The sequence below is a fragment of the Erpetoichthys calabaricus genome, chromosome 6, assembly GCF_900747795.2.
Source record: "Erpetoichthys calabaricus chromosome 6, fErpCal1.3, whole genome shotgun sequence".
Classification (NCBI taxonomy): domain Eukaryota; kingdom Metazoa; phylum Chordata; class Cladistia; order Polypteriformes; family Polypteridae; genus Erpetoichthys; species Erpetoichthys calabaricus.
Genome location: NC_041399.2, coordinates 49,361,896 through 49,388,995, shown reverse-complemented (window position 1 = coordinate 49,388,995; position 27,100 = coordinate 49,361,896). Strand labels below are relative to the sequence as shown.

Sequence of the window (27,100 nt, the reverse complement as noted above, 5' to 3'; positions counted from 1 at the left end):
AATAAATTACACTTAATGAAAGCATTGGCCTTGGATTCAAAGCTGTAACTATACAAAAACAGAAAAGAAAAAACAGGATTTATTCCTTCAAAACTATTAGCAGAAATAATTTTATTATACAAAGATACTGTATCTATTATTCATAGTTCATTTAGTATAAGCAAACTTGAACATCCCATAAAAGGTCTTCACCTGAAAAACATTCGTTTTCAGAAAGATTTCTTTTAAGTGTAGGGTCAGGCCCTCTTCATGCCTCAAACATACATTACTGGAGAAAAACTGGATTTATTTCATTTATTTAAATAGACAAAACAGTGTAAAACAAAAGCTTATTAGCTATATTTGTTTCTAAGAAAAGAAACCTACATAAAAAGAACACATACATTCTGATTTGGTTTCCTAGACGAATATCGTGAGTCACTTTTATTAAAAGCATCATTACTACAGTTGGCAGCAATTTACATCTTATCATACATGATAGTTTCAAAAAAAAAAAAAAAAAAAAAAAAGACATCACAACAAAAAAAAAAAAAAAACAAACATTTACAAAGTCATGTCTGTAAACTTCAAGGCTAGTCAGAATTGAGGTAATGCTGTTTAGCTTTGTGGCTAAAGTAACAAAGTCCTTTCATTAGAGAAATGTACCTGATTTTTTTTTTTTTTTTTTTTTTTACTTTTTCTTATTAAAGTTTATACCAGTGCATTAACAAGAATCACGAGATAACTTGACTGTAGTTTATTTTTTCTCTTCTTCTTCTATCTTGTGGTCACCTTTCTGGTGTTATTAATCTGAGAACAAATCTAACATTCAACAGCTGCCTTAGTTATTGCTGTGTCTCCAGGTCGAGACATTCACACCTCTGTTGAGATTGTCAGTGTGTGAAACTCAAAAAACACAGAGTCTATAGGCATGATATGTATGAATTTCATCCTGATCTTCACAGCAAACGGAAAACTAAAAATAAAATATATATAAAAAAAGTTAAATATACATCTTCATTAATCCTTTTCAGCAGCAGCCGCTAATGCCATTAACTAAACTCCACTGGATTTAAAAATAATTGCTGCAAGTCAACATAATACCAATGGTATCTGTGGATGGGAGCAGAGCATTATTTTAGACAATTCATTCCCAGAGGATTCAGAAATGCCATTCTTTCAGGATAAATAATGCATCACGCAATACTTTAGGATCAGGAAACACCATTTAACATTTGTGTAACATGACTTTGCTTTTGCTACACTATGTTACGAAAAATGCTTTTGTTTGTTTTTGAATAGAGGAAAAAAAAAACCCTGAAAAAAACAAAAAGCCAACATCTAAGATTTGGGTATTTAATTGGCATGTAAACAGTAGGACTAACAAAGTGTCAAAAAGTTTAAAACACTTCTTGAAACTGAGGAAAAGTGGAGCTCAGGGATAGTTATTCATTATTTGTCCCTTCCTCATCTACTTCATCTCCCCCATCAAGAGAATCAAGTTCTTCAGCTGGAGCAAGTTCATCTTCCAGCACTGAAGATTCAGCAGTCTTGTTCTGGCTCTCATCTGTGTCACTGTCTTCCAAGGCATTTTCTCCATCTTCGTCCTTGGTGCCAGGGTTAGAATCTTTATTTACCTTCTCCTCCCCACCACTGCCTCCAATGGCATTCTGTAGACCCGCCAAAGTGGCCTGTGAGAATCCTGGGAGGGTAAGGCCACTCAAACCATGAGGAAGAAACATTGAAGGGTAAAAAAGACCAGGAGCCATCGTAGATAGCAAAAAAGGATTAAAGGCCAGAGGATTAGTAGATATTCCAGCACTAGCGGCTGCTGCAGCGGCTGCTGCAGCTGCAGCTGCTGCTGCATTCACTGAACCATCAGTATTTGTCTCGCCAGTTGTCTCGCCAGGTTTCTCTGTTTCTTTATCTTCATGCTCCTCATCCTTTTTTTCCTCAGATTTTGAAGTCCCATCTTCTACTTCACTCTGCCCTGTTGAGGATGCTGTGCTAGATGCAGCAGCTGTGGCTGCTGCAATATTATTGTTAAAGAGTCCTCCCAGTCCAAACATGTTGGGCAGCCCTGCCATTCCAGGCATCATCAAGGGAAGCATGGCAGCTGCATGTTTAGCATCACCTCCACTACCAGCTGCAGCTGCAGCAGCTGCTAGACCATGAGGGAAGCCCATCAAGCCAGCTAACTGCAAACTCTGCAAATTCTGAAGATTCTGTAAGCTGGTAAGGTCCATTCCTGCAAATAAGCTGTTCATCAGTAGAGGATTGATACCAGGAGAGGCAGCAGCAGTAGCTGCTGCAGCTTGTGCAGCTGCCTTGGCAATTTCACTTTTTGGCCTTCTACCTCGACGACATGCTCCTTCTTCTCTTATTACTGGACCAGTAAGAAGACGATCAAACATAGATTCTGGAACAAAACCCTGTTAAAGAAATATATATATATATATTTAATTTACATTTTAAAATTATCAAAATTACAATTAACACAACTTACATACACCACTAATCAAGTATATAAGCACACCTTATGAAATGCTTTTTCTTTAACATATGTGAACATATCAAGAGTTGATCTTCACTTAAACTGCACCTTTGATGAAGGTGATTTAATGAATAAAAAATGACTTTTTCATTGAATATATTGCAGATGTTCTTTCTTCTGGTGTGTGGAAAATGTAAGCCCACTCTTGGCTCTAAAAGCTGGTATTTGCCTTTGACTGAAACAGACTCATCTAGGCATTTCCTATAACTACCATTTTGACATCAACTGAAAAACTTTTTCCCAGTCCTCCATGCAGAAATATTTCTGATGAGCAATGTTTGAGGGGTATATTACACACCCAGTTTCAAACGTATCTGCAGTGTCTCAATGGGATTCAGTTCTGGACTTTGACTTGGCCATTCCGGAGCACTCCATTATTTCTGTTAAGCCATCACTTGGTGGATTTAATGGTATGTTTATTTGACAGACGGTCTCACATAATCCTCATGTATCCTTTGGTACAATAAAAAATTCATAATGAAAGCAATGTCTGTGAACTTCCCAGGTCTTGATGCAGCAAAGTAGACCCAAACCATAATAACACTTATACCACCACTTTACAGTTGGTACCAAGTTCTTCTAGTGAAACAATGAAAGTCTCACAAGTCTTGCAATGAAATTATGGAGTTTTCAGCATCTTCCATTCTGTTCTAGGGCTGAAGTTTCCAAGCTGACCTGGTCAGGACTAGTTGGCAGGTATTTGAGATATTCTCCACTTGTAGATGATATTCTAGGCAAAGGAAGGGTTCAGTTCAATTTTTTCCCCAGGTCTCATGGGTATCTACAACCTTCTTCCTGAAGGACTCGGAGAGCTGTTTCAAATCTTGAAATGGATAGCAGTAGAGTATTGTACCATGTTAGCCATAGACTGATATAGGAGAAAGTAGGGTGAAATGACACCTTTTATTGGCTAACAGGTTACATATGCAAGCTTTTGAGGCAGCTAAGGCCCCTTCATCAGGCAAGGTGTAACCTGATGAAGGGGCCTTAGCTGCCTCAAAAGCTTGCATTTGTAATCTATTTAGTTATCCAATAAAAGGTGTCATTTCATCCTACTTTCCCCTGTATAAATCTTGAAATGGTGATAACACACAAGAAAAAAAACAACCTAAACATCGTATATAAGCCAAATTCAGATAATATCCTCTCTAATGATGCTCTAATCATTTGCATCCAAATCTAATTAAAAGCAGTGATCAATGTAGGGGTGTACTTACTATTCCATATGCAAAATTTGCATTTGTGTTTATTTAAATACAATGGACTACAACATGCAACTGTATCACTATTTTTGTTACATCACATACAATATATAGATACTGTTTAAATTAAGATCAAATCTTAATATGTCCACATATTAACAAAGAAAACCTTTCATGGGGTGACCTTAATTTTTCACATAACTGTACTTAACAGGCCCTGAAAGAAATAGCATTGAGGTGATGTGTAATAGTATGTACACTACTAATTCTAATGATCCTAATATGTTAACATGAAATCTACAGCTATGGCTTATCAGAAGTTTCTGTTCTCTTCTAATGAATACGCAAAATATAAAATGACTATCAGAAGCACACTGCCAACATTAGTTGGCCAAATAAACGCCCCACTGCCTTTTAATAACGGAAGCATTTAAATGATTAAAACTAAATTTTAAAAACTAATTTTTAAAATTTAAAGTCAGTTTTACAGTAACCAAGTACTAATCTTCACTGTAGCGCTTCCACTGTGCAGAGCTAATGCACCTATGGTGAGTTTAGTGTTTATCATAGCATTCCTGCTGCTTTACTAAACTTAAAACTATGGCACTTCGAGAAAGATTCTGAATGTATTTATTAAGGATTTTTCACATTAGTACATTCATTAAATACTTGTTTAGATTATTACCAGTGTTTAATATTCCAACTTTACATGGATTTCAGCCTGGGCTGGAATGTTCAAATGAAAAAATTATGAACAGTAGATTGGTGGTTCTTTGAAAATAGGCATGCTCTGGTCCATTGGCCGCCAATCGAAATTGTCTGACCTTCACTAAAGAAAGACTTAATGGGTGATTGGTAAAAAGGTAGATAATAAAAATCACTATTTTCAGCCCCTGCTCTTCTAAGCTTTATGGTAATTTAGTTGTAGTGCTCCTTTACGCAAGGTATTACGGTAGTTGAGGCAGTGTGTCTTTTCTTTTGCAAGTGGGAGCTTTTTTTTTTTTTTTTTATCAGTGAACAAGAGATGATTGGTATTATCAACCTTAATGTTAAAGAAAGTGGAGTAATAGACTAAAACAGACACCGAGTTTGGACTGCGAGGTTGTTTTTTTTTTTTTTTTTTTTAAAGAGTTTCTTTTAAATGCCAGTATTGAGAGAGAGAGAGAGAGAGAGAGAGAGAGAGAGAGAGAGAGAGAGAGAGAGAGAAAGAAAGAGTATACTGTGTATATTATATATATATATATATATATATATATATATATATATATATATATATATATATATATATATATATAGAGGTCCTGTCTCATTCATTGTTCTTTATCGTCCCCCAAAATACAATGAATCCTTCTTATCTGATCTGATTGAACTTTTGACCCACCTAAGCTCTTACTCTCAGAGAATTATCCTTCTTGGTGATTTCAACATCCATATTGACACCCCCACATCTAAACTGAGAAATGAATTCCTATCCTTACTGGACTGTTTTGACTTCACACATCATGTTGATTTTCCAACCCACTCTGGTGGTCATATATTGGATCTGATCTGCACTTCTGGACTATCTGTTGCCAACATATACAGCACTGATTTGGGACTCTCTGACCATAAAGCAATATTTTTCACTGTTTCACTGCCTTTCCCTCCTCTTACCTGTAAACGACAAATTTCTTACAGAAACCTTAAAAATATCTGTCCCTCTATCCTTTCTGGATCCATTTCTGATCTTTTACTGTCTGTACCTATTCCACCAACACTAGATAGTTTTGTTGACCACTATAACTCAGCCCTTCATTCAGCATTAGATAAAACAGCTCCTTTAAAACATAAGGTGGTTTCCTTTAAACATTCAGCTCCTTGGTATAACTCAGAATTGTGATCTATGAAAGCAGCTGGCCGACGCCTTGAGAGAATGTCACGTAAGACTGGCCTAACCGTGCACATCCAGGCTTTCTCTGACCACCAAAGAGCTTACAGAGAAGCACTACCTTCTGCCAAGAACACTCATTACGGCAGAATAATAGAAAGTGGCCATGATAACCCAAGGGTTTTGTTCTCTGTAGTTAATAAACTACTTGAACCCGCACCTGGCCCAACTACCTCTTCTACTGAAGTCTGTGAGGAATTCCTCCACTTTTTCCGTAACCAAATTAACAATCTAAATAATTCAACTAACATAAATACATCCTGTTTATATCTCTCCGTTTTCCCACTCCATCCAGCTCCTTCTCTAAGTTCTCACCAGTCACATCTGCGTTTGTTAATAACCTGCTTTGTAAGATGAGGCTGACTACTTGTGTACTGGACCCCATCCCCACCACACTACTTAAATCCTGCCTTCATGCCAAAATCCCGACTGTTACAACAATAATAAACTCATCCCTTGACACTGGCTCTGTGCCGATCACTTTTAAAATTGCTTCTGTAACACCAATGTTAAAACAGTCTGGTCTTGATGCTGACGATCTTAACAATTTCCGGCCTATTTCCCACTTACCTTTCCTGTCAAAAGTTCTTGAGCGTGTTGTAGCTTCCCAACTCACCAATTACCTAACCTCTAATAATTTGATGGAACCCTTTCAGTCTGGTTTCAGGGCGCGGCACAGCTATGAAACTGCTCTGCTACGGGTAACCAATGATTTGCTTATGGTAGCAGACTCTGGACAAACCAGCATATTAATTCTGTTAGACCTCAGTGCAGCATTTGACACTGTCAGACATGACATTCTACTGTCCAGAATGGAGAACATGCTGGGTATCTCTGGCACTGCCCTCCAGTGGTTCAAGTCCTATCTGACTGATAGGCAACAGTTTGTTAGTCTTGGCAACAGCAGATCCAGCTCAGCGCCGGTCACACAAGGAGTTCCTCAGGGCTCTGTCCTCTGCTTTTCTGTATTTACATGCTTCCCCTTGGCCATATTATCCGTAGCTATGGACTGGGTTATCATTTTTATGCAGATGATACTCAACTCTACTTCAATGTTAAAAGTGGAACTTCAGAGCTTTCTCAGCTCACAACCTGCCTTAGTGAAATTAAAACCTAGATGGAGCAGAACACATTAAATTTAAACTGCAATAAAACTGAACTCCTGCAAATTGGGACTAAAATGCAACTTAATAAAATGAGCTCCTTCCCAGTCTATCTTGGCGGTGATCTCATCAGACCTGCCTCTACTGTAAAAAATCTTGGGTGTCATTTTTTGATTCCTCCCTCTCTTATTCCGCCCACATAAATCACATTAAGAAACTTTCTTACTTTCACCTCCGTAACATATCCCATGTTCGCTCGTTCCTCTCCTTCTCTAATACTGAGAAACTTGTCCATGCTTTTATCACATCCCGCATCGATTATTGTAATTCCCTACTGGCAGGTGCCCCTTCTAATCTTATATCACAGCTCCAGCTTATTCAAAACTCAGCTGCAAGAGTCCTTACTCGAACCAGCAGCAGCGAGCACATCACACCCATCCTGCTCCGTCTTCACTGGCTCCCTGTGTCTTACAGAATCGAATATAAAATCCTACTAATAACCTACAAAGCCTTAAATAACCTTGCACCAAACTACATCAGTGACCTTCTCCATCACTATGTGCCTGCCCGCCCACTAAGGTCCTCTGATTCTGGCAATCTTGTTGTACTCCACACTAATCTACACTCCATGGGTGACAGGGCCTTCAGCTGTATAGCGCCCAGACTCTGGAATGACCTACCGAAATTAATCAGGTCAGCTGACTCCACGAATTCTTTTAAAAAACAACTCAAAACTCATCTGTTCAGGAAGGCTTTTAGCTCTACTTGACTTTATTACCTTTCTCTCAGTTTACCTCTCTGTCAAGTTGCTAATGTAACCTGTGTGTGTGTGTGTGTGCTAGACCATCAATTATGTTGTCTGCTTTTTTTTTTTCCAGAATTCACTGTCTTAATCTTCATTTATTTATTTATCTGGTTTGTACAATGCTATATACTGTATACACTGCCGTTCTTTATTATATTCTGTAAGTGCCTTGAGCATGGGAAAGGCGCTATATAAATAAAATGTATTATTATTATACATGTACATGGTGAAAACTACTGTTTCTAATTAAGCCTTGTTTCAGATAGGTACATTACAGAAAATACTATACAATATAACTTGCAATTATGAGAAGCATTTTATTTTCTTTTATGTCATATATATTATGGATAAATTTTTTGTACATTACTTAAAGTATGTATTTTAAGGAAATTATTTTAGTATTTTATGGTCACTGAACAATAAGCATATAGAATTTCATGTTCATAATAAAACAGTTAACACCTGTGGTCTATAGTGTAAATATAAAAAACTTAATATGCAGGAGATTAGTGAAAAAAGTTTTTAAAGGGATAAAGAAAAGAATGTGAATTAGTATCAGAATCGGCTGATCAAGTAACACGAAATTGGTGATCAGTATTGGCCTTAAAAACCTGATTGAAGTATCCCTATTTGAAATCAACACAATATACATCTCCGCAAAATAGTGGAAAGAAAAACATTCCTATATATAAAAAAAGATTCCATGATTAGATCCTTAAGTCTGCTTCTTTTAACTGTTCTTTTCATTGGTTTTGTTCTTCGTTACAGATCAATACATTTTTAAATATTGAACAATACCTAATTGAGGAGTTTTTGAAATATTCAGTGTGCTAAGATATATGGACATTTTATCTGCCAACAGGGCAGACATCTCACTGTCATACTACCTGTCTCAAGGGTCTTAAGCTGACAAGCTTCGACAGCTGGGACAGAGATGCATTTAAATGACATGCCCAGCATAAAATAAGAAAAGTGAACTACTAAAGCCACACTAGACCTGCATGATCTTAAAAAGTGTAACAGTGAAACAAAGGATAAAGTCTGTCATCACACCAGACCTTTATTCACTTGGTCTCAAAATGCATCAGTGGCATGGTGATTAGCACCACTGCCGTATAGCACCAAAGCCCTACTACACTTGAATCCCATGTACAGGCACAGAGTGTGTGAAGTCTGCATGTTCTCCTGGTACATGCAAGACTTCCCTCTGGATTTTCCAGTTTTCTTCTCACATTTAAGTACATACAGGTTTGGCTATATCGTTATTCTAAGCTAGGTTTCTATGAGTGAATTTGTCTCCTGCAAGGGACTTATACCTTGTGGGGCCATTTATGCAGGGGTGGACTTAATGTCCCTTGCCAAATTATAACAGGGCAGTGGGCTACATACAGTTCGGTCCATAAATATTTGGACAGACACATCTTTTTTCTAATTTTGGTTCTGTACATTACCACAATGAATTTTAAATGAAACAACTCGGATGCAGTTGAAGTGCAGACTTTCAGCTTTAATTTAAGTCCCTGAAATGAAGGGACTGTGTTAAAAAAAATGCTTTAGTTGCCTCACATTTTTATGCAATCGTTTTGTTCACCCCACTGAATTAAAGCTGAAAGTCTGCACTTCAACTGCATCTGAGTTGTTTCATTTAAAATTCATTGTGTTAATGTACAGAACCAAAATTAGAAAAAAGTTGTCTGTCCAAATATGTATGGACCTAACTGTACTAGAATGTTTCATGCAATCTCTTCTTGAATTCTATACTGTACTTTTTACATGTCAACACCAGATAGGTACCAGAGCAGCAATTGTTTCCTACATGATTATCAGGTTGCATAATCAGACACCATCTACTTATCAGGGTTAATTTAAAATTAAAATTGCCTGCACATTAAGCAATTATCTAAAAGAAAACAGGGAAAAAAATATAATGCTTACCATTGTAGAAAAAAAAAAAAAATGTAGTAATAATTCTTTTAAAAAAGAGAAATGTCCATTTTTAGTGTAATTTCAAGAAACATCCAAGTTAAGAAAATTGCGTCTTTTGTTATGAAGTGTTGCAGGCAGACACATGCCCCATTCCCATATCACACAAATGATAAGTCTGTAGCACTATAATTAAGTACTACTTTATTTTGATTATTAGTACATATTCACAAAGGTGGTCAGAATGCTTATGCTCTATGAAATGCTTTATAAAAATATTCCATTACTTACAGATTGCTTAACAATATCCGTCCAATCTGGAGCAACTGCAAATTCTGGATTTTCTTCAAGCCATCTAGGAAGATCCTTCATTGGAGGGGCCATAGCTCCACCCATCTACCAAAAAAAAAAAAAAAAAAAAATCAATCTGAATAAACATCCTATGCTACCAAATGTGGACCACCACGTCACTTGTATGTGTTTGGGGGCTAGTGGCCTAGGGGGGTTCAAAATGCTACACCTTAATTATAAGAAAGGAAAAGTAAAGCAGCAATTACAACTATACAAAAGGAAATTGCATCTTAGCTTCTGGGTATGATGCAGGTTAAACAAAAAGACTACATCATAATGTACCTGGTTTGGAACTGAAGTATATAGCATATGAATGTACCCAAGTATTGCTCAAGCACAAATAACATTAAACCTAATCAACAGAAAACAAATCTTACTATAGTTGTCCATCTTTTCATTTAAAGCACTAAAGAATCAAGTTATAAAACAATGTAAAAATGCAGTACAATAAAAGTGCAGTTCCAAACTTCATACTACTCAATTAACAACTTAAAATATTCCACACAAAAAATTGCATTTACACATTAAAAACTGCAAACTGCAAAATTGTTATAGAAAAGATTAAAATTATCACTTAATTTACAAAAGTAGAAACTGTAACATAAGACATTTTTCAAGCTTGAAAATGAAGCCACAAAAGCACAAGGGTGGCTTAAAAAAAGAGAGTAAGTTTAACAGAGCTAAGGGTTTGACTCTTCCTGTTAAAAAAATTATGTTACATAATAAATTCAATAATTCTAAATTAGCAATCCAGGACATTGACACAAAATGCCAATTTAACAACATAAACACTAAATGCTTTCTATTGCTAGTAGTAAAAGCATGTTATCTACATTTTACCTTTTTTCCATTTCTTCTATTTACAACAGGCACTCTCTCATCCCCTGTCAAAGTGTTAATATCTATTTTGTTGGGGTTTCTACATCTATGTCTCTTCTGCTTTGGCTTCTGAAATGGTGACAGAAGCAAATCTTCAGTCTTCTAAACAACAAAAAGAAAAAAAATGTAAATCCTCAAAAAACAAGATACTTTTCTTTTCTTTTCAATATAAACAATATTGTCTACCAATAAAGTATCTAAACCACAGTTAACAATGCTATATACTTACTGGTACATAACTTGGCATATCAACAGTGAATGTTGGGTGTTGTCTAAGCCATTCCATCAAGTCCTTATTTTTAGGAGCATCTTCTCCAACAAGTCTGGTCCCATCTTCTAGACTAATGACAGGGATATGAGCATTTGGGTCCAACTGTCCTGGAGAAGGAATGTTTCTCTGTGTTTGTGGAGGGGTGGGCACTCCATCATCATAAGCTTTGGTCACTTCAGCATCCTCCTAGAGATGACAAGACAACATACCAGACAAACATTATATCTGACCTGTCATTAGTGCAAAAAAATCAAGTATTTGAACTCAAATGAACTTCATGGTGATTTTTTACTTATGAGGCTAAGGCCACTCAAAAGTTTAACCTGTGAAGGATGTCCAGTAAAACTCAGCTTCTGAAGCACTCATTTTTTCCTCATACTGTAGACAGTAAACTGATTTTTAGAAGCATCAACATTAGAAAACTTTAAATAAGGTGAACACTTTGTATATCCAATAATGAGAAGCACATGAAGAGCACTAAAACCATTGAGAATAAATATAAGTGACTTATAGTGAGACACAAAATATGTAAAAGTGAGAAAGTCTTTTCAGTGATTCAGCGACCATGGTCCTAATAGCTAAAGTAAGGCTATGGAATTAATAACCCACAACTGTAAGTCAAAAAAGCTCAGTAGGGCATGCATGCTATTTATAACATTTAACCACCAAACTATGAAAGTTATAAAGAAATTAAAATCAAACTTTCTTACTTCTTCAATCTAGTACTTAATTGACTTGCATGAAGTGGATTTAGTATATTTTATTGTACACAATGTTCTACCAGTGGTATTGACAAACAAAAATCTCTCTTTTTTGGGTGTTACTGGTCAAAGAAAATTAATTCTCGGTTAACGTTTGCTTACCCTGTATTTAGCAAAAAAAAAAAAAAAAAATGAACTGAATGTTTTGGTGGCAGACTTTGGAAAATAAAATGCTTAGCTAAAAACATGAAGTCAAGCTTAAAACCCATGGTTGGCACAAAGTGAGACACTGAAACTTAACTTGCCTGCCTTCTAATCATTTAAAATAAATGTGAGGTCATTCCCAGTCATAAAAAATAAATATTAACATTCAATAGTTAATAAAGGAAACACATGCCTAAAATATCTAGTCTGGAAAGTGTGGTTAAATGTTAACCTTTAATCTCAGCTTAGAATGGGAGTCTGATATTAAGGTCAATTTGTGTTTTTGGATAAAAGTAATAAATGGTGCAATTGTGTTCCTGTACATGTCCTATAAGGATGTAAGGATCTGGCTTGCATCATTTCACTAAATGCACAGTACTCATCAATAATATATATGTATGTATAGGCAAATTAACAGTCCATGAGCTTTATATAGATAAATTATCACAAAAAACACTGTCACCAACTGCTTAAAGGTATAAGCATTATAAATTCCTAAGGAGGCACTGGGAGTTAGGAGAAAGTGAGGTTTTATAAATTTGCCTTTAAAGGTTGTGTCAAAAGATAGTCATCTATCTTTTACTAGTTTACTAGTTTACTGAAGTGTTAATTGTGTAATCAGCAGGTAAACATACCAAGTTTCACTATTGAAGAGGAGCAACACTTGCAAATCACCTGAAACGTTGTGCAAAAAACACTAAACGGAAAACCTGGACACTTATTGGATGCTACCCGACTTTGGCCCTCAGTATATTCCAGATGGCTAAGAAAATGAGTCTTTGATCAACAGCTCCAAGCAAAAATCATTAGCCACCCCTCACCAGGAGCCACTGCAAAGGCACATTTTATATATATTATATATATATATATATATATATATATATATATATATATATATATATATATATATATATATATATATATATATAAAAAAAGTGTTTTACAAGGTCTTTATTAAAACCAGGGAGTCTACACAAGACTAATAGACAATGTAGCCATTAAAATGCTAGTTATGTTGATACCTCAACATTTGATTAAGATTATAAATTGGTGCAGACCTTGGTTAACTTATTTCCAACTTACAAATTCTTAAAATAGAAACTGGTATTGTATTTCACTATAGAACATATTGTCAGATTTAAGTCTAAAACAAAAAGGATTTGCTGCATCTTAAATTTCAGTAATTGTGAATGTGAGCAAAGATGGCCTTTTGGTAGCTTTTAAACCTCCATTCAAATGTGTGCACAGTTTACCTCACACTAAGTCATGGGTCTGGAAGTGGATTCCAAAATGTTACTGCTATCCCTCAACTATGTCAGGAACATTTCTCCACACGTTTTGGGACTGTCCCAGTTTCCTGGGGCCTCATGTATAAACTGTGTGTACACACAAAAATGTTGCGTAAGCCCATTTCCACACAAATCGCGATGTATAAAACCTGAACTTGGCATAAAGCCCACATACATTTTTACAGTAGCTCCAACCCTAGCGGCACCCAGCGTCAAAGCACTGCTACTTTCTTTTTTACATCCACAACACCGGCTTTATCAAATACACTGAAATTAACCACATATTTTCATTAGTTTAACAATTGTTTTAACAATTTGTTTACACTGATTATTATAGAAACTGAACACACATGAAATGCATGTGTTCCAAATAATAATCTATTTTTTCTACTCTAAAACTTTCACTCCCAGATAATCAATCAAGGCATGAGCAGGGAGAAGTTTGTGCATGGTCTGCGGCGGTGGGGGATGGAATAGCAGGCTACTTGCTGCTTGCCTTAATTGACACATTTACAGGACAAAAGACGCTGAGGGAGAGGTGCGAACGGATTTAAGGTGGGCCGGATCAACGAGTTTTTTCATAGGCTCTGGTAATTCTAGTGTTAAGGCATCTGATTGTAATTAACATGTAACAATATAATGGTCCACGGAATGGCCAAACTATTCTAAATACCATAGCTGCTTTAGCGTTGTTACTCTCACTGCACCTTCTTCTACTTTCAGTTGCTCCCGTTAGGGGTTGCCACAGCAGGTCATCTTTTTCAATATCACTCTCACTGCACCACTCGGAGCAGCTGATCGTAAAGAGAATTACCGGTATACAGAATCAAGCATGCGCTGCCTCAGCCATTCGCTATTTGAACTGCTCTCATCCGACAAACGCTTCAGAGCCGTTCCTGTGCGGACCTCGCGGTTCAGAAACAGTTTCATCCCAAGAACTATAAAACGCACTCAATCAGTCCATCAAGTGCTCCTTATAGAACTGTTTGTACTTACAAGTACAATTACCTCACTGTAAACTTGTGATACAGTTATAATATTGCGCAATCTACTCCACTTTATAAAGTGCGTATTTACATATGATGACGATAGTGCTGGGCGGTATGACCACAATTCTATATCACGGTATTTTTCAAAATTGTACGTATTTTTTTCCCATGCATGAGTTAACCACATTTTCCACTGCAATTACTGCTAAGTAATAACTAAGAATAACCTATTCCACTGTCATGAGAATTGTACAAAAAATTTTGTAATGTGCACACAAGTATTAATACAGGTTTGCATGGCCCCATAAAGTGATAGTTTTCAAGGAGGGGGGCACTAATGAAGAGAAGGAATCACATTGCATGACAGTTGCAGTCAAAATATAGAACCTTTTTATTGAACAAATTTTGCAAACAACAAACAAAAAATTTGACAACATATTATCAACCATTCAAAGAGGCATTTAGACTTAGTAAAATATCCAGAGGTGGTTGTCAAAAGTTGTATTGCACTGAACATGTCTTAGAAAAGGAATAAATAGTAAATATTTTTTGAAAACCAACTAGACTTTCTGTTAATGTTAACAATCTCTGTCCACTGACACATTAAAGTGACTTTTTAAACAACTTTACCATCATTAAACTGAATAATACTTTAACAATAAAATAAATAATAGTGCAACTTCCAGTGCAAATACCATTACTTCATAACTTCAAGTACAGGTACATTACACAGTATTCACCAAAACAAAATAAAATAAGTGCAACTTGGTGATGACATCTTTACCAACTGAACTGTCATTAAGGCAAATTGCATTAATATGGAGCTTGCTTCAAACTAAGCCATATACATAAATAATAAAACTGCAACTTGCATTTATAATACTATTTGTGGCATAGTGGGTCTGCGGCTTCAAAAAAAAGGTCAGTTTATAAATCCAGTTCACCGTGTCCATCTCTGTGGGCGCGATTACACGACTGCGGGGAGTTGATGAGGTGATTGGGGTGAGTCGCACCCGATCGTTCTCAATTGCTTGATCGGCTTACTGCGGCATGTGAATAAGGCGCTGCACCCACTGAGACGTATATTTATGGGCCGACAGGATAGGAGGAAGGAAAAAAGAAAAGATAGAACACAAGGAGGTTAAAGAAGGGAAAAGGCAGTCATGGGAGATGATCCAGACACCAGGAAGGTGAAGGCAGCATGAGCTGGGGCTCCGTGAGGGAGCACAGGCTGAGGCGATCTAGCGGCTGGTTCACCCCACTGACTAAGAATGTAGAGTGGGGCGAGTGAAATGTAAGACCTCCCAAAGGATTTGAGGAGCGACTGAGTGAGTACAAAAGACGACAGGAGGTGTGCCGACCTCAGACGGTGTGGCTGTGCAGTGTGGCGGCAACCAAGACGGTTTGGCAGAAAGCAGTTTGTGCTGCAAAGGCTCCGCCAGCAATGCCAGTGAAGGGTGAGCCGTGGAGACAGAAGGTGGTGTGCTGCGATCGGGCGAGGAGAGAGACTGCATTTTAACGGATTTATTTATTATGGATTTTATCTCCACGTTTCACTGGTTTTATGGATTTGCTATTTATTTGTATTTGGGTACTGTATTTTTCTGAACATTGCACAATGTACTTCCACTTTCCACCATCCTCTGGCTTCAATGAGATTTCTCAGCTCATCTCGGTCAAAACTATCGACGGTGTTGGTTCAACAGACTCCCATGTAGGAAGAGGAAGTCTGTAGGGGACCGGCATCGTCACACTATTACACAGTAACCAGAAACATTATACAATATTGAAAAAAAACAAAAAAACAAGTACAACTTGGTATTATCCAGTAGTATAGAAACAGTGTTCACATTTGAACATAATGGTCCACATCCGAACTTTTAAAACCAAAATATCTTCAGACAACAGACACGGCACCTTTTTAATCAAAAGGTCTTCTGTGTCATCATGTTCAACTTATCGTCTGCTACAGCTTCCGTTTAGGAATGTTCTCCGTCCATTTTCACCGCTCAATACCTCCACTAACGCATGTACTCCATTGCATGCATGTTTAGCAGTGCAGCAGTGAAAAAGGTCCCCCTTAAACAGTTTCCCGCTGTGCCACATTCCGAACGTTGTTTAGGCTATTTAAACCGGTGTTCCAGTATAAGAAAAATCCATATCATAAGAGAATAAACGGTTTTTGGTATGAACCGGTATAAAATATATTATACAGATAAAATGTTAACGTTATTTAATAATATATATTGTTAATTAAACATGTGAGGACACAGTGGTGCAGCGCTAGCTAGTTCAGGGATTGTTCCTGCCTCGCGCTGTATTCTTGCTGGGGTTGGCGCGACACCGGATGGATAGAATAATTAAACATTACTACGAAGATATTTCAATGTTCCTTAAAAGTTTTGAAGAATCAGAGTTCTAAACTTACAGATGGCTTAATATCTACTACAGAGCTGATTGTGTGGCGATTGGTTACTTGGAGAAAGAAAAGGAAGGACAGTAATTGGGGGTTAGAACGTTTGAAAGAGACAGTACTGCTGCAATAAATTATTTCACCGAAGGTCACGCAAGCATCTTACGGGAGGCAGAAACAATCTGTAGATGAGGCGCCTGCTCATCACTATCACTGCGCCACCGTGTTCTCATGTTTAATACATGCTTTAATTCCTAGCATCATGAAAATGATATCAAATATACATGTCAGAATTTTAATTATTCAGAGAGCTGTAATATCACGAATGTAATGGATTCTGAAAGTCCATTTAAGAAGCACGTAGTGATGCACACACACAGAGCACATACAAAACAAAGCATTTAACATGCTTCTTTAGTTACGATGGCATTTGAGAAACTAGTAAATTAAACGATTTAAAGATGAAGTTTACAATGTTCTACTTTAATGACAAAATAAACTACGTGACTGAAGTGGAAATTTCGAGATTAAAGTTGGCATTTCGAGCTTTTTTTCTCTCACTGTGTCCCTGTTTTTGTTTTTCTTTTCTCTGTACCCTAATAAGCTTTCATATGACACTCAGATTGTGGGCTACGACTCACCTTTTCACGCTGACTTTGATATACTGACCGCTTTTTTTATTTCGGACACTGTGCATCTTTGTGAACTTGAGCTTGAGAGTTTCTCCGACACTCTGTCACTTGATCAACTTCCTTTTGTTAATTATACCACTGTTTAAACCAACAAATAGATAAGGTTTTTCCTTGCCTCCACTTGGTATTTGCTGAAATTCTTCTATTTTCCCCCCGTGCTTTTGCCATTGTCTTTTCACTGAAGGTTGAGCTTAAGGGCTATTTACATTGATTTGCATATTCAAAGAGGCGAAATTCTGGGAGGAGTTGGGGCGGGACAGCAGACACGTGCGTTACTTTTCACGCTGAATTTATGGAGAACAACGTGGAAGTTGCCATTCGCACAGATTTATGCATCTGGATTTTTTTGTGCGTATAAACATTTCCGCTTTTGTCTGTACGCCATGTTATAGTGTGAATTTTACGCACGGTGTTATACTGCCTCTGTTATTACTTTTCTATTATTATTGACCCCTCTCCTCTTTAATCAATCCAAAAAGGTTATTTCTCTAGATATAATTACTGCTAAATTTGTGATGGCCTCACACTGGAATCCAGCGATTCTCTGTTAACTTCAAGAAAACCTCTTGCTTTAATATAGTTTTGTTTTCTTTGTCATGGATCAATGGGTCATGAGGTTTTAATATAAAAAAGTGGTAGTCTGCTGTGCAACTGGTTGGGAAGGCCAGTGATTGGCACTGTAATGCCAATATTATTTTCTGGTTTGTGTTATTTAATGTTTGTTTTTTTTCCTCCTAGTTCTGCCACAATTGTTACCTCTCTCCTGAGATTGCACAGGCATCATTAATCCTAAATACTCACGAGGACTTTTTAATTTAAAACAACAAAACACAGTGGCATTTTTAATGTTAATTTTAATAAATTACTATCACTGCTCTATTTCCAGAACACACACTTGATCATAAAAAATAAATGAAAAACTGAGTAAGTTCAACTTGCCTGTTAATGAAATGACTAATCTATTACACTATAAAATTCATATGAAAATGCTGCTACACATTTGCTTCACAAAGCCATTACAATACTAACATTAATGACTGATGTGAACAGATAACTTATAATCAAAGACAAAGGGTCAATAATACGCCAAGTCAAATTTAGGACTGGAACTGGCAAGATTTACTTACAGCATTTAATGAAGCTCTCTTGTTACCCAAGAAGAGCAAATCAAGGCCTTCCACGTTTCTCCTTCTGCCTCTCCTTCTCTTTATTGGAAGGTCTCCATCTGGGAGTGTGCCATTCATAAGGTGTCTGACTGGAGTGCTAGAAAGACCAGCTTGCAATAGCTCCATTTGAGTTTTAAAGGCATCAACAGTGGGGCTAGAGGCATGGGGCAAGAGAAACTTGGAAGCAACAGAAGACAGGTTTGAGGTAGAGCTGGTTGCTTCTCGCAAGGCTTTTGACAAGTCCACAGCTTTGCTGTGGCTCTCTGAGGCCACATGAGATTCTCTCAGTTGGGCCACCATCTCCATTAGATTTCTCCTTTTGGCTGCTCTCTCTGCTTCAATTTCAACTTTCCTTCTACGTCGCCGGCGCTGCCGAGGAACAGCCATATTAAGTGCATTTTCCTGGAAATGAGGAAAATTAAACAAAAAAAATGCAAACAACATGGGCTAAAACAGTGGTATTAAAATAAAACAATCATGCAAAGCACAGCAACAGAATACAATGAAGAACAAAAAAAATTGGCACCGTCACAAGTAGTAATATTAAAATTTTAATTAAAAATATGGAACTTTAATAATACCACATCAGTAGAAAAATATCTAAATAAACCATACCCAGTAATGGAAAGGATACATGCCTAATCAGACCATTAAAATTATTTGTGGGTAAAGTATGCTAGTTAATACCTTTAAAAAATAGTACCATTATATTTCAGGTTTCAATGTTTCACATCATGATAAATAAGTTATTCAAAAATTATATCAAATGAAAGATTTAATGATCTAAACACAATTTTTAAGCAAACTACATTAAGAGTTTAAAGGAAATTACACAACAAGGTAGCACAATAAGCGTGCTTACCTTTGAAATCTGGGGTGAAAGAGTGATATCTTCACTGCCACTATAAGTGGCCTGGCCCACCATTGAAAGCTCTGCAAAACTCCTCCTCTGCAGAGGGCTGTCTGTAGCTGAAGGAGTGTATCCAGGGAGTAGCCCTGGGAAATCAAACAGCTGACGCCTATTTACAGGCCATTTTCCCTTCATCACGGCTTCACAGATGTTATCCAAGCGATTGATCATAACTCGGTCCTGCAAAACAAAGGGAAAAAAGGAGAATTAAACATCTACTTCCCTCAACAAATTTAGGACCAGTTTTACCCTTGGCAAAGTTAACTTGCTATTGGCAGTCTAGCAGTAGCATTAAACAGAACAAAAGTGAGACTGACTCAGTATCACTGAACCAGACTCATGGCAGACATGCTGCTCAAGCAATACAGGCAGTATATCTTTGATTATTAGTTCAGTAAGGTAGGAACAAAAATATTTCTGTGAAATTCAACCTACTAACTTCTACTAGCACTAAGATCTTTTTCATAGATGAGGAAAGAACTGATCATAACACTAACCAACAGATGATAGTAAACTAGACTGTGTTTTATAGTGTGAGCTAAGAAGGAAGAGTTTTACCAGGCAAGTCTAAATCACAATCCCCAACTAAAAAAAATCTTCATGACTACAAATGGCCAAGGTGATGTGTCTGCACTGGGTTTCAAGTAGGGATACTCCAATCAATTTCTTTAGGGCCAACACCAATCACTGATTTTATATCACCAGAATCATTCTATTCCAAATTATTTAATAAAAAGGATAAAACACCACGAAGGTCTTGCATAAATAGCCATGTAGAAGACTTATTTTCTATACTGAAATGTTAAACTGTAGACCACAGATGCTTCCTTTTCCACATTTATGAAGAAAATAAAGTTCAAAAGGCTTCTTGTTCAGTGGCCTTAAAGTACTAAAATAAGATCTCCTTAATACTTTTTTTAAACTAATAAAATAAGACATACAAGACGTGCGTCTGTCAGAGGGGCCCTTTTTCTTCCAATCCAGCTTTGGCTAGACAACACAAACATATGCAGTTAACCTTCATATGCAGGAACAGCTCCCCCGATCCCTTTTTCAGTTTTTAACTCCACTTTCTTTAATGTAAAAATGGATATTTCAATCTTTTCTCCCCTGATGTTTGCCTGGCTGCTTTCTGATCACAGGACATGTCCCACCAACAATGTGCAATCTCTCAAATATCCTAATACTATGAATCAAGAAGCACTATATTACAGTAACACTTAGAAAGGTAGAATGTGAAACAATCTTTTGACTGGCCAATTTATCCATCAAGTCATTAGATATTTCAGTGATTAATAATTTCTTACTGGAATGGAGTGAGGAACACAGCAACATCGGAGAACTCAGAAGAGCAGCCAGATAGAAACCACTAGAACTATTAAACTAACATGACATATGCATCTGTACTTTTGATCATTAATGAACTTCTTGTGAAATGTATCTGTTCTTAGAAGCATACGTGAACGACATAATAAAAAGCTGGATGTATTGTTAAAAGTACTGAAATTGTGTTTTTACTTTTTAGTTTTACTTAAACTACTGAAACCCCTCCCTATTTAGAATCATGCCAATCAGTTTCCAAGAAATCACCACCTGGTGAAAACTTAAGAGCTCCATACCCACCCAAGTAAACCAAATGCCTACTCAGACCAATAAAAGTGTTCCCTATTAAATGCACCTATGTGTTTACACAAATCCACACAAATATGCATACATTCCAGAACAGTACCCTAATTTAGTTTCCTTTACACATCTTAAAATCAGGAACTCAGTTATGCAATCCAAAAAGAGTTTGTGAGAGGATCTTGATATCCACTACCAACTTTATAATTTGGCCATAGGTGCAAGAACAGTACTGGCATGACAGTAACATAACATTTGGTAGCAGTGAAGCATCATCCCTATTGTTAATGTGAAGTCATTACTTTCAAGCAAGGTTTTCAACTGTGGAATCATTTAGTAGATTATTGCTTGTACTAGAAGTATAACTACACAGTAAGACAGGAAATTTACATTTGAGCCAGCTCCCTTTAACTGCACATGTAATTCCAGAGAAGAGGGTGAGGAACTGCAATACATTCCATTTGTATCAAATGCAAAGCAGGAATTAAACCTAGATGTGATGCCAGTCCACGGTAAAATGAATACTCTCATTAGGCCAGTTAACAGTTACTAATTACCTTGGCACATGCATTTGAAACCGCAGAAGAAGAAAAAAATTACCAATCGGGGCATGGGATGAAGACAGGAGTACTGTCAAAATGAATAAGATTGCATGGTACTTGTATGATCCATTATCTTTTCACATTTTTGTTAAAGATACCAATGTCTTGACATGTAAATTACTCATTACGTGGCTTATGCAATAATTTTACAACTACTTATGAACATTTTGGTAAAATTTCTTATTAAAGGTGGCCTTAAAGTGTAATTTGTTTGTTTACATTTCTCTATTTTCCATGGTTAAAGGGGAAATACAAATATGCCAAAAGTTAGCCACCACTCTATTCAAATGTTCAAATGACAATTAAATGCAACATATCTGCTCTCTATATATAAAATCCTAAGCCTAAAAGAGCGATTTTGTGTGAAGTTTTTATGTCACACTTTACATCAGCTTATTTTAAAACCTACATATATACGTTTGGTATCATTCTTTTCAGAATTTGTAGAACTTTAACGTGATGTTGTTAGATTTTCAGATTCTTATTCCATTTTTAAATTATAAACTAAAACATATCAGGAACTCTCGTCCTACGAGACAAGACTTTGTGCCAAAAGATTTAACAACGCTCGGGGCCGGAAATAAAAGACAGTAGAACAGCTGCTGTACAGGCTTTTAAAAGTTTGAAGCGCCGTGCAAGATGCAGACCACGCAGCACAGCAGCAAGCTAGCAGCTGATTGAGCAAAAAAGAGGTACAAAAAATAAAGAAATAAAAAATAAAAACTTTGTTTCCTATGGTATCACCGTTTAAGAGGAGGTTTCACAAAGTGAGCGGCAGAGACGCGACGTGGCTGGAGCATAGCGTAGGCCATGGAGGGGGTTGGTTTCTGGCGGCGTTCTGGAAATTTTTGGTTTGGCAAGTGAAGCAAGCGGGTTGGGGCTGGGGGAGGGGAACCCCCTAGTAGTATAATAAAGAAATGTTCTTTTCCATAAGCTTCCATAATGCTACTAATGCAATCATGTGACTCTTTGGCCACTTAAGTTGGTATCAGATTTAATTTTCAAAAATCCCAGAACATTCCTTATCCACAGAAAGAATCAAATTAAAAACAAAAAATCTCTAGCATAAACATCATACAGTAATTTAATAATCAAAATTTCCAATTAAAATAAAAGGCACTCAAACTTACCTTTGGCCAAAATGAAAAGGAATAAGACCTTTCATGAAGAATGTGAGTCATTGAGGCATCACCATCCTCACCATAGAAACCATCACGGGTTTCATCACGTGCAGTGCTTAATGATGCATTACTCTCCTCATCAAAATTCTTACTCCGAGATGGTACACCAGCTAGGTGAAGGAAAGGATATGCAATTAAAAATAGAACAAGAAAATTTGTAATCTATATTTAAGTTTACTAAAACATGAGGCATTTGTTCCAGAAAGCAATAAAATATAAGACAGACATGGTGGATGTCTGAGAAGTGAATTACAATATTATCAGAACAAAAAATTTGGGGGGAAAATATAAAATTGACCAACTATACTATCCTTGCATTTGCAAGTAACAGGTTATTACTTGTATTCTAGCTTAATTTACTTGCAAATACATTCTAAATAATGAACACCAGGAAAATGTCTTAAATGAGGCAGACTACATAGCAATAAAGTATTAAAACGCAAAGTGCATTATGGCTCTCTGAAAACCAAGGATTATATGCCAGTAAATATAAACTGGATTTAGAACTTTGAAAGCAGAAAACACCACTGCACACCACTTTATTCTGTAACAGTGTATTAGAATTTGACAATAAAAGAAATTCTAAGTTATCTCTCTTCAACATATTATAAATCAATTAACACCTTCAGCCTGGGATGATTCCTCAGATTTATCATCATCTTCAATCTTTTCCTCGTCCTCCTCTTCAGAGCCTTTTTCAGATAACGACTTTGGCTCTGTATCAATATGGGTTACTGAGTCTTCTGATAAAGGCTTTTTCATTTCAGAGTTTGTGTTCTCCAACTCCTCCATTTTGGTTGTCACTTCAATTGACTTTTCTTCCTGCTCCTCCTCTTCCTTAGCTTTTAGAGATACAACTCCATCACTCTTTTCACTGGATCCCTGCGATCTTGTTTCATCAAGATTTAGTGAGGCGTTTTCCAGCTCATCTTCCTTTTTAATAAGGGAAGCAGAAGAAGGGACCAATAGTGGTGTTGGACAGAGCAAACTTGTGCTGCCCAGTTGGCTACTGCTTTTGTTTTGAGCAAAGTTCCTATGGGCTTCTAAGAAAGAAAGTTCAGGATCATTTAATATGTGGTAATCAGTCCTGCTGACACCATGCTTTGATGCACCTAGCAGCAAGTCCTTGTCATGTTTTCCATTCTCCCACCACTCTGGAAGGTCAAGGCTAGTCTGGCATAACTTCAAGCGTTCATCTAGCTCTGGGTGGGGTAGAACTTGCTCTCGTATTTTGCGCAACAGTTCAATGCGGTACAGAGTTCGAGAAGCACGCTCCTCTGTGATTGGTTCAATAAGCTGCATAGGGTCTGGTGGTTCTGAGGATTAAAAGATTTGCAGACTTATTAATATTTAGCTTTAGATAATACAACATAAATGTATGATTCTTGGTCATGGCTGAAAATAACCCATGCAAAATTAAAAACTATAAAGTATTACTCTCCACCTTCAGTGACTCAAGCAGATTAATATAGTTCTATCCTACAAATACATTTATGAAAAGAAAAATGTAGGTGTGCATGTGACAACATTAAGAGTATACATAAACGCAAGGAAACATCCATGCACTCACCCTGCATTCATCCATCCAATGCCAGATTAACACAAACATACAAATTCAAATTACATCAGGTCAGTTTACAATTGTCAATTACCATAACCAGCACACATATGAATGTCAAAGGAAGATGGCAACACCCAGATGAAAACCAGTGTTGACAAATGGAACACACATCCAGAACAGATATGGGAGTTAAAATGCATTACTAAGGAGATGACAGGCAGTATGGCTAACCATTGTGCAGGCCACAGAATTAACAGCTTTATTTTTCATAACAAAAATTACTGTGCAGTCTTTAAGCATCCTTTAGGCCAAAGTAAAACCATGGCTTCAAACAGATGTTACTCAGGCACAACAGCACAGGTGACAACACTAGCCAAAATGCATGCACATTATGCCAGTTATTGGGATGCTTTTGACATTGATTTTCACAAACCCACATTTTTTAATAACACACACTGCAACAGTTTACACACTACCATATCACTTTAAGAAAGTTTCCAGTTGTCTGAAAAACAAAGGTTAGTTATAAGAAAACAGACACTACCACTCATTTATTTCATTTACCTTCATCAGACTTTAAAGGCATTCGACAAACCCTTCGGCACATAGCAACAAACGCATAGAAGTACTTCTCTAAACTATCATCCGTTTTCTTATCCAAACGAGCAAAGGCACGAAACTGATTCCAATCAAATCTTCTCTTTCCTGGGTCAAACATGACCCCAAAAGTGGATACCACACGGTAAAAATCTGCTTCCTCTCTCCGAGTCCATCTGTTTGACAAACATAAAAGAAAAATGGTTAAGTTGGCTGTACAACTTAAGCTGCATCTGTTAACATACTGTATATTTGTATGTAAGTACCATCTAACAAAAAATGCAAACTTTTGGACGAGCAAGTCTTATGTGATACAACAGCCCCTGTTAAGAGGCAGAATTTAAATATTTTGCCCATCAAAAACTGCATAAATCATTTTAACGCAAGATGTTCATTTAGTGCCTTGCACCAAGTTCTGCCATGAAAGGCCCAGGCTGCTAGAGACCCTAACTTGGATTAGAAGGTTCCAGAATGTTATAACTTATTTCAGAGAAATTAAAATATTGGTCCACAAAAAAGTTGAGATAGAATACATCCAAGTAAATTTTTTTCTTACTTTTGACGTCTCTCTGTTATAATTGCTTCCCTTTCTGCCTCCATTGCTCGCACTTCTTCTCGGGGACGACGTCTTCTTCGATCAGTCTTGGTCATGGCTTCTTGCCTCATCTGTTCCCTCTTGTAACTTCGCTGATATGCTGTAATGAGCCGTCTTAGCCTGGTGGTCAGTGATGAAGCATTTGGCCAGTAAAGTTTACCCAACTCTGCATTTTCACACTTGCCTGTTTACCCAAAAAAGGCAGGCAGTTAAAATGAATATGCGCAGAACAAAGTACTAAACTGCTGCTGTTTAATCTCATTAAACCCAAAATATTTTCAGTTATTTAATATCATTTAGTGGCCGAAACATAATTAACTGTAACATTTAAAATTTGAGACAAAAAAATTCAGCAAACAAGCCCAAGATTGTACACGTCTATTCCATGGAGCACAAAGAATAAAAAGCCAAAAACTAACAACAAAACATTTGCAGTCTAAAATATTTTTACATACATATACACACACACACAGTGGAACCTCAGTTCACGAACGTCTCGGTACACGTACAAATCGGTTTACGACCAAAAAGTTTGCCAAACTTTTGCCTCGGTTCACGATCACACACTCTGTATACGAACAAGCCAGTTTCCCTTTTGGTTTGTGTGCGCCGATGATTTCCACATGTGTTGCATTGTTCTCGGTCAGACGTGCGTGCTTGCACGTGCGTGCGTGCTTGCTTGCTTTCGCTGTGAACTCTTTGTGCTCTACTTCATTTCCCTTCCGATTCGTACGCGCCGATTACTGTATTTAAGCATGTGTTCAGCCTCTCCCTGTTCACTGTTCTCAGTCAGACGTGCGTGCTTTACCTGTGAACTCTTTGTGCTCTACAGTATTTCGTGTGTTTTTGTAGTTAACCATGGCTTCTAAGCACTGTAACCTCCTCTCCACCCAGTTCCTCCTCATTTCATGCCAGAACTCGACTCATGCAAGGTTAGTTTTCTTGGTGGTTTATGGTTAGTTTTTGTATTACGGATTTTTCAAATGTTCATTTTTCGGTTCATAGTGTGAATTGTTGCAATGTTACTTTTCTTGGTTGTTTATTAAGTTTCGGATTTTTCAAATGTTCATTTTTTTTCCCTGCGATCAGGTTGTAAGGCTATAGCACGAACTGCTGCAATGTTACTTTCTTGGTTGCTTGTGGTTGGTTTTTAAATAAAGTTCGGATTTGTTCAAATGTTCTTTTTTTCCCCTGTGCTTAAAACTCATTAAAAAAAGTGTTTATACAGCAATCGGGTCGTAAGGCTATAGCGCGAACTCTTGCAGTGTTAGTTTTCTCTGTTGTTCAAGGTTTTCTCAGTGTTATTCAATGTTTTTACATTTAGTTTACTATTACGATGTGCATTCTATGGTGTAATTAACAATATTTGTGCTTAAAAATCTTTAAAAAAAATATATTTACATACAGTTCGTACTGTCTGGAACGGATTAATTGTATTTACATACAATCCTATGGGGGAAATTGCTTCAGTTCACGACCAGAGTTTTGGAACGAATTATGGTCGTGAACCGAGGTTCCACTGTGTATGTATGTATACATATCAACCCCTACATTGCTTGGGCGATGCTTATGAAGTTGTTAGA

General features: G+C 37.0%; 1 protein-coding gene across 3 annotated transcripts in view; it reads right to left on the bottom strand.

The window, feature by feature from the left end:
* Window positions 1–280: 280 nt before the first annotated feature.
* chd7 (chromodomain helicase DNA binding protein 7) overlaps window positions 281–27,100 on the bottom strand; it is a 207,707-nt gene continuing 180,887 nt past the window's right edge. For 2 of the 3 annotated variants that reach the window (XM_051929384.1, XM_028803566.2), the window contains exons 28-37: window positions 25,479–25,701; window positions 24,890–25,098; window positions 23,388–24,080; window positions 22,714–22,874; window positions 19,311–19,538; window positions 18,410–18,850; window positions 10,953–11,180; window positions 10,685–10,825; window positions 9,785–9,889; window positions 281–2,411 (exon numbers count right to left, since the gene is read on the bottom strand). In XM_051929384.1, the coding sequence (XP_051785344.1) occupies window positions 1,425–2,411; window positions 9,785–9,889; window positions 10,685–10,825; window positions 10,953–11,180; window positions 18,410–18,850; window positions 19,311–19,538; window positions 22,714–22,874; window positions 23,388–24,080; window positions 24,890–25,098; window positions 25,479–25,701 (3,416 nt within the window). In that variant the 3' untranslated portion in view covers window positions 281–1,424. The remainder of the gene's footprint in view (window positions 2,412–9,784; window positions 9,890–10,684; window positions 10,826–10,952; window positions 11,181–18,409; window positions 18,851–19,310; window positions 19,539–22,713; window positions 22,875–23,387; window positions 24,081–24,889; window positions 25,099–25,478; window positions 25,702–27,100) is intronic. The other variant, XM_051929383.1, reaches the window with a different exon arrangement.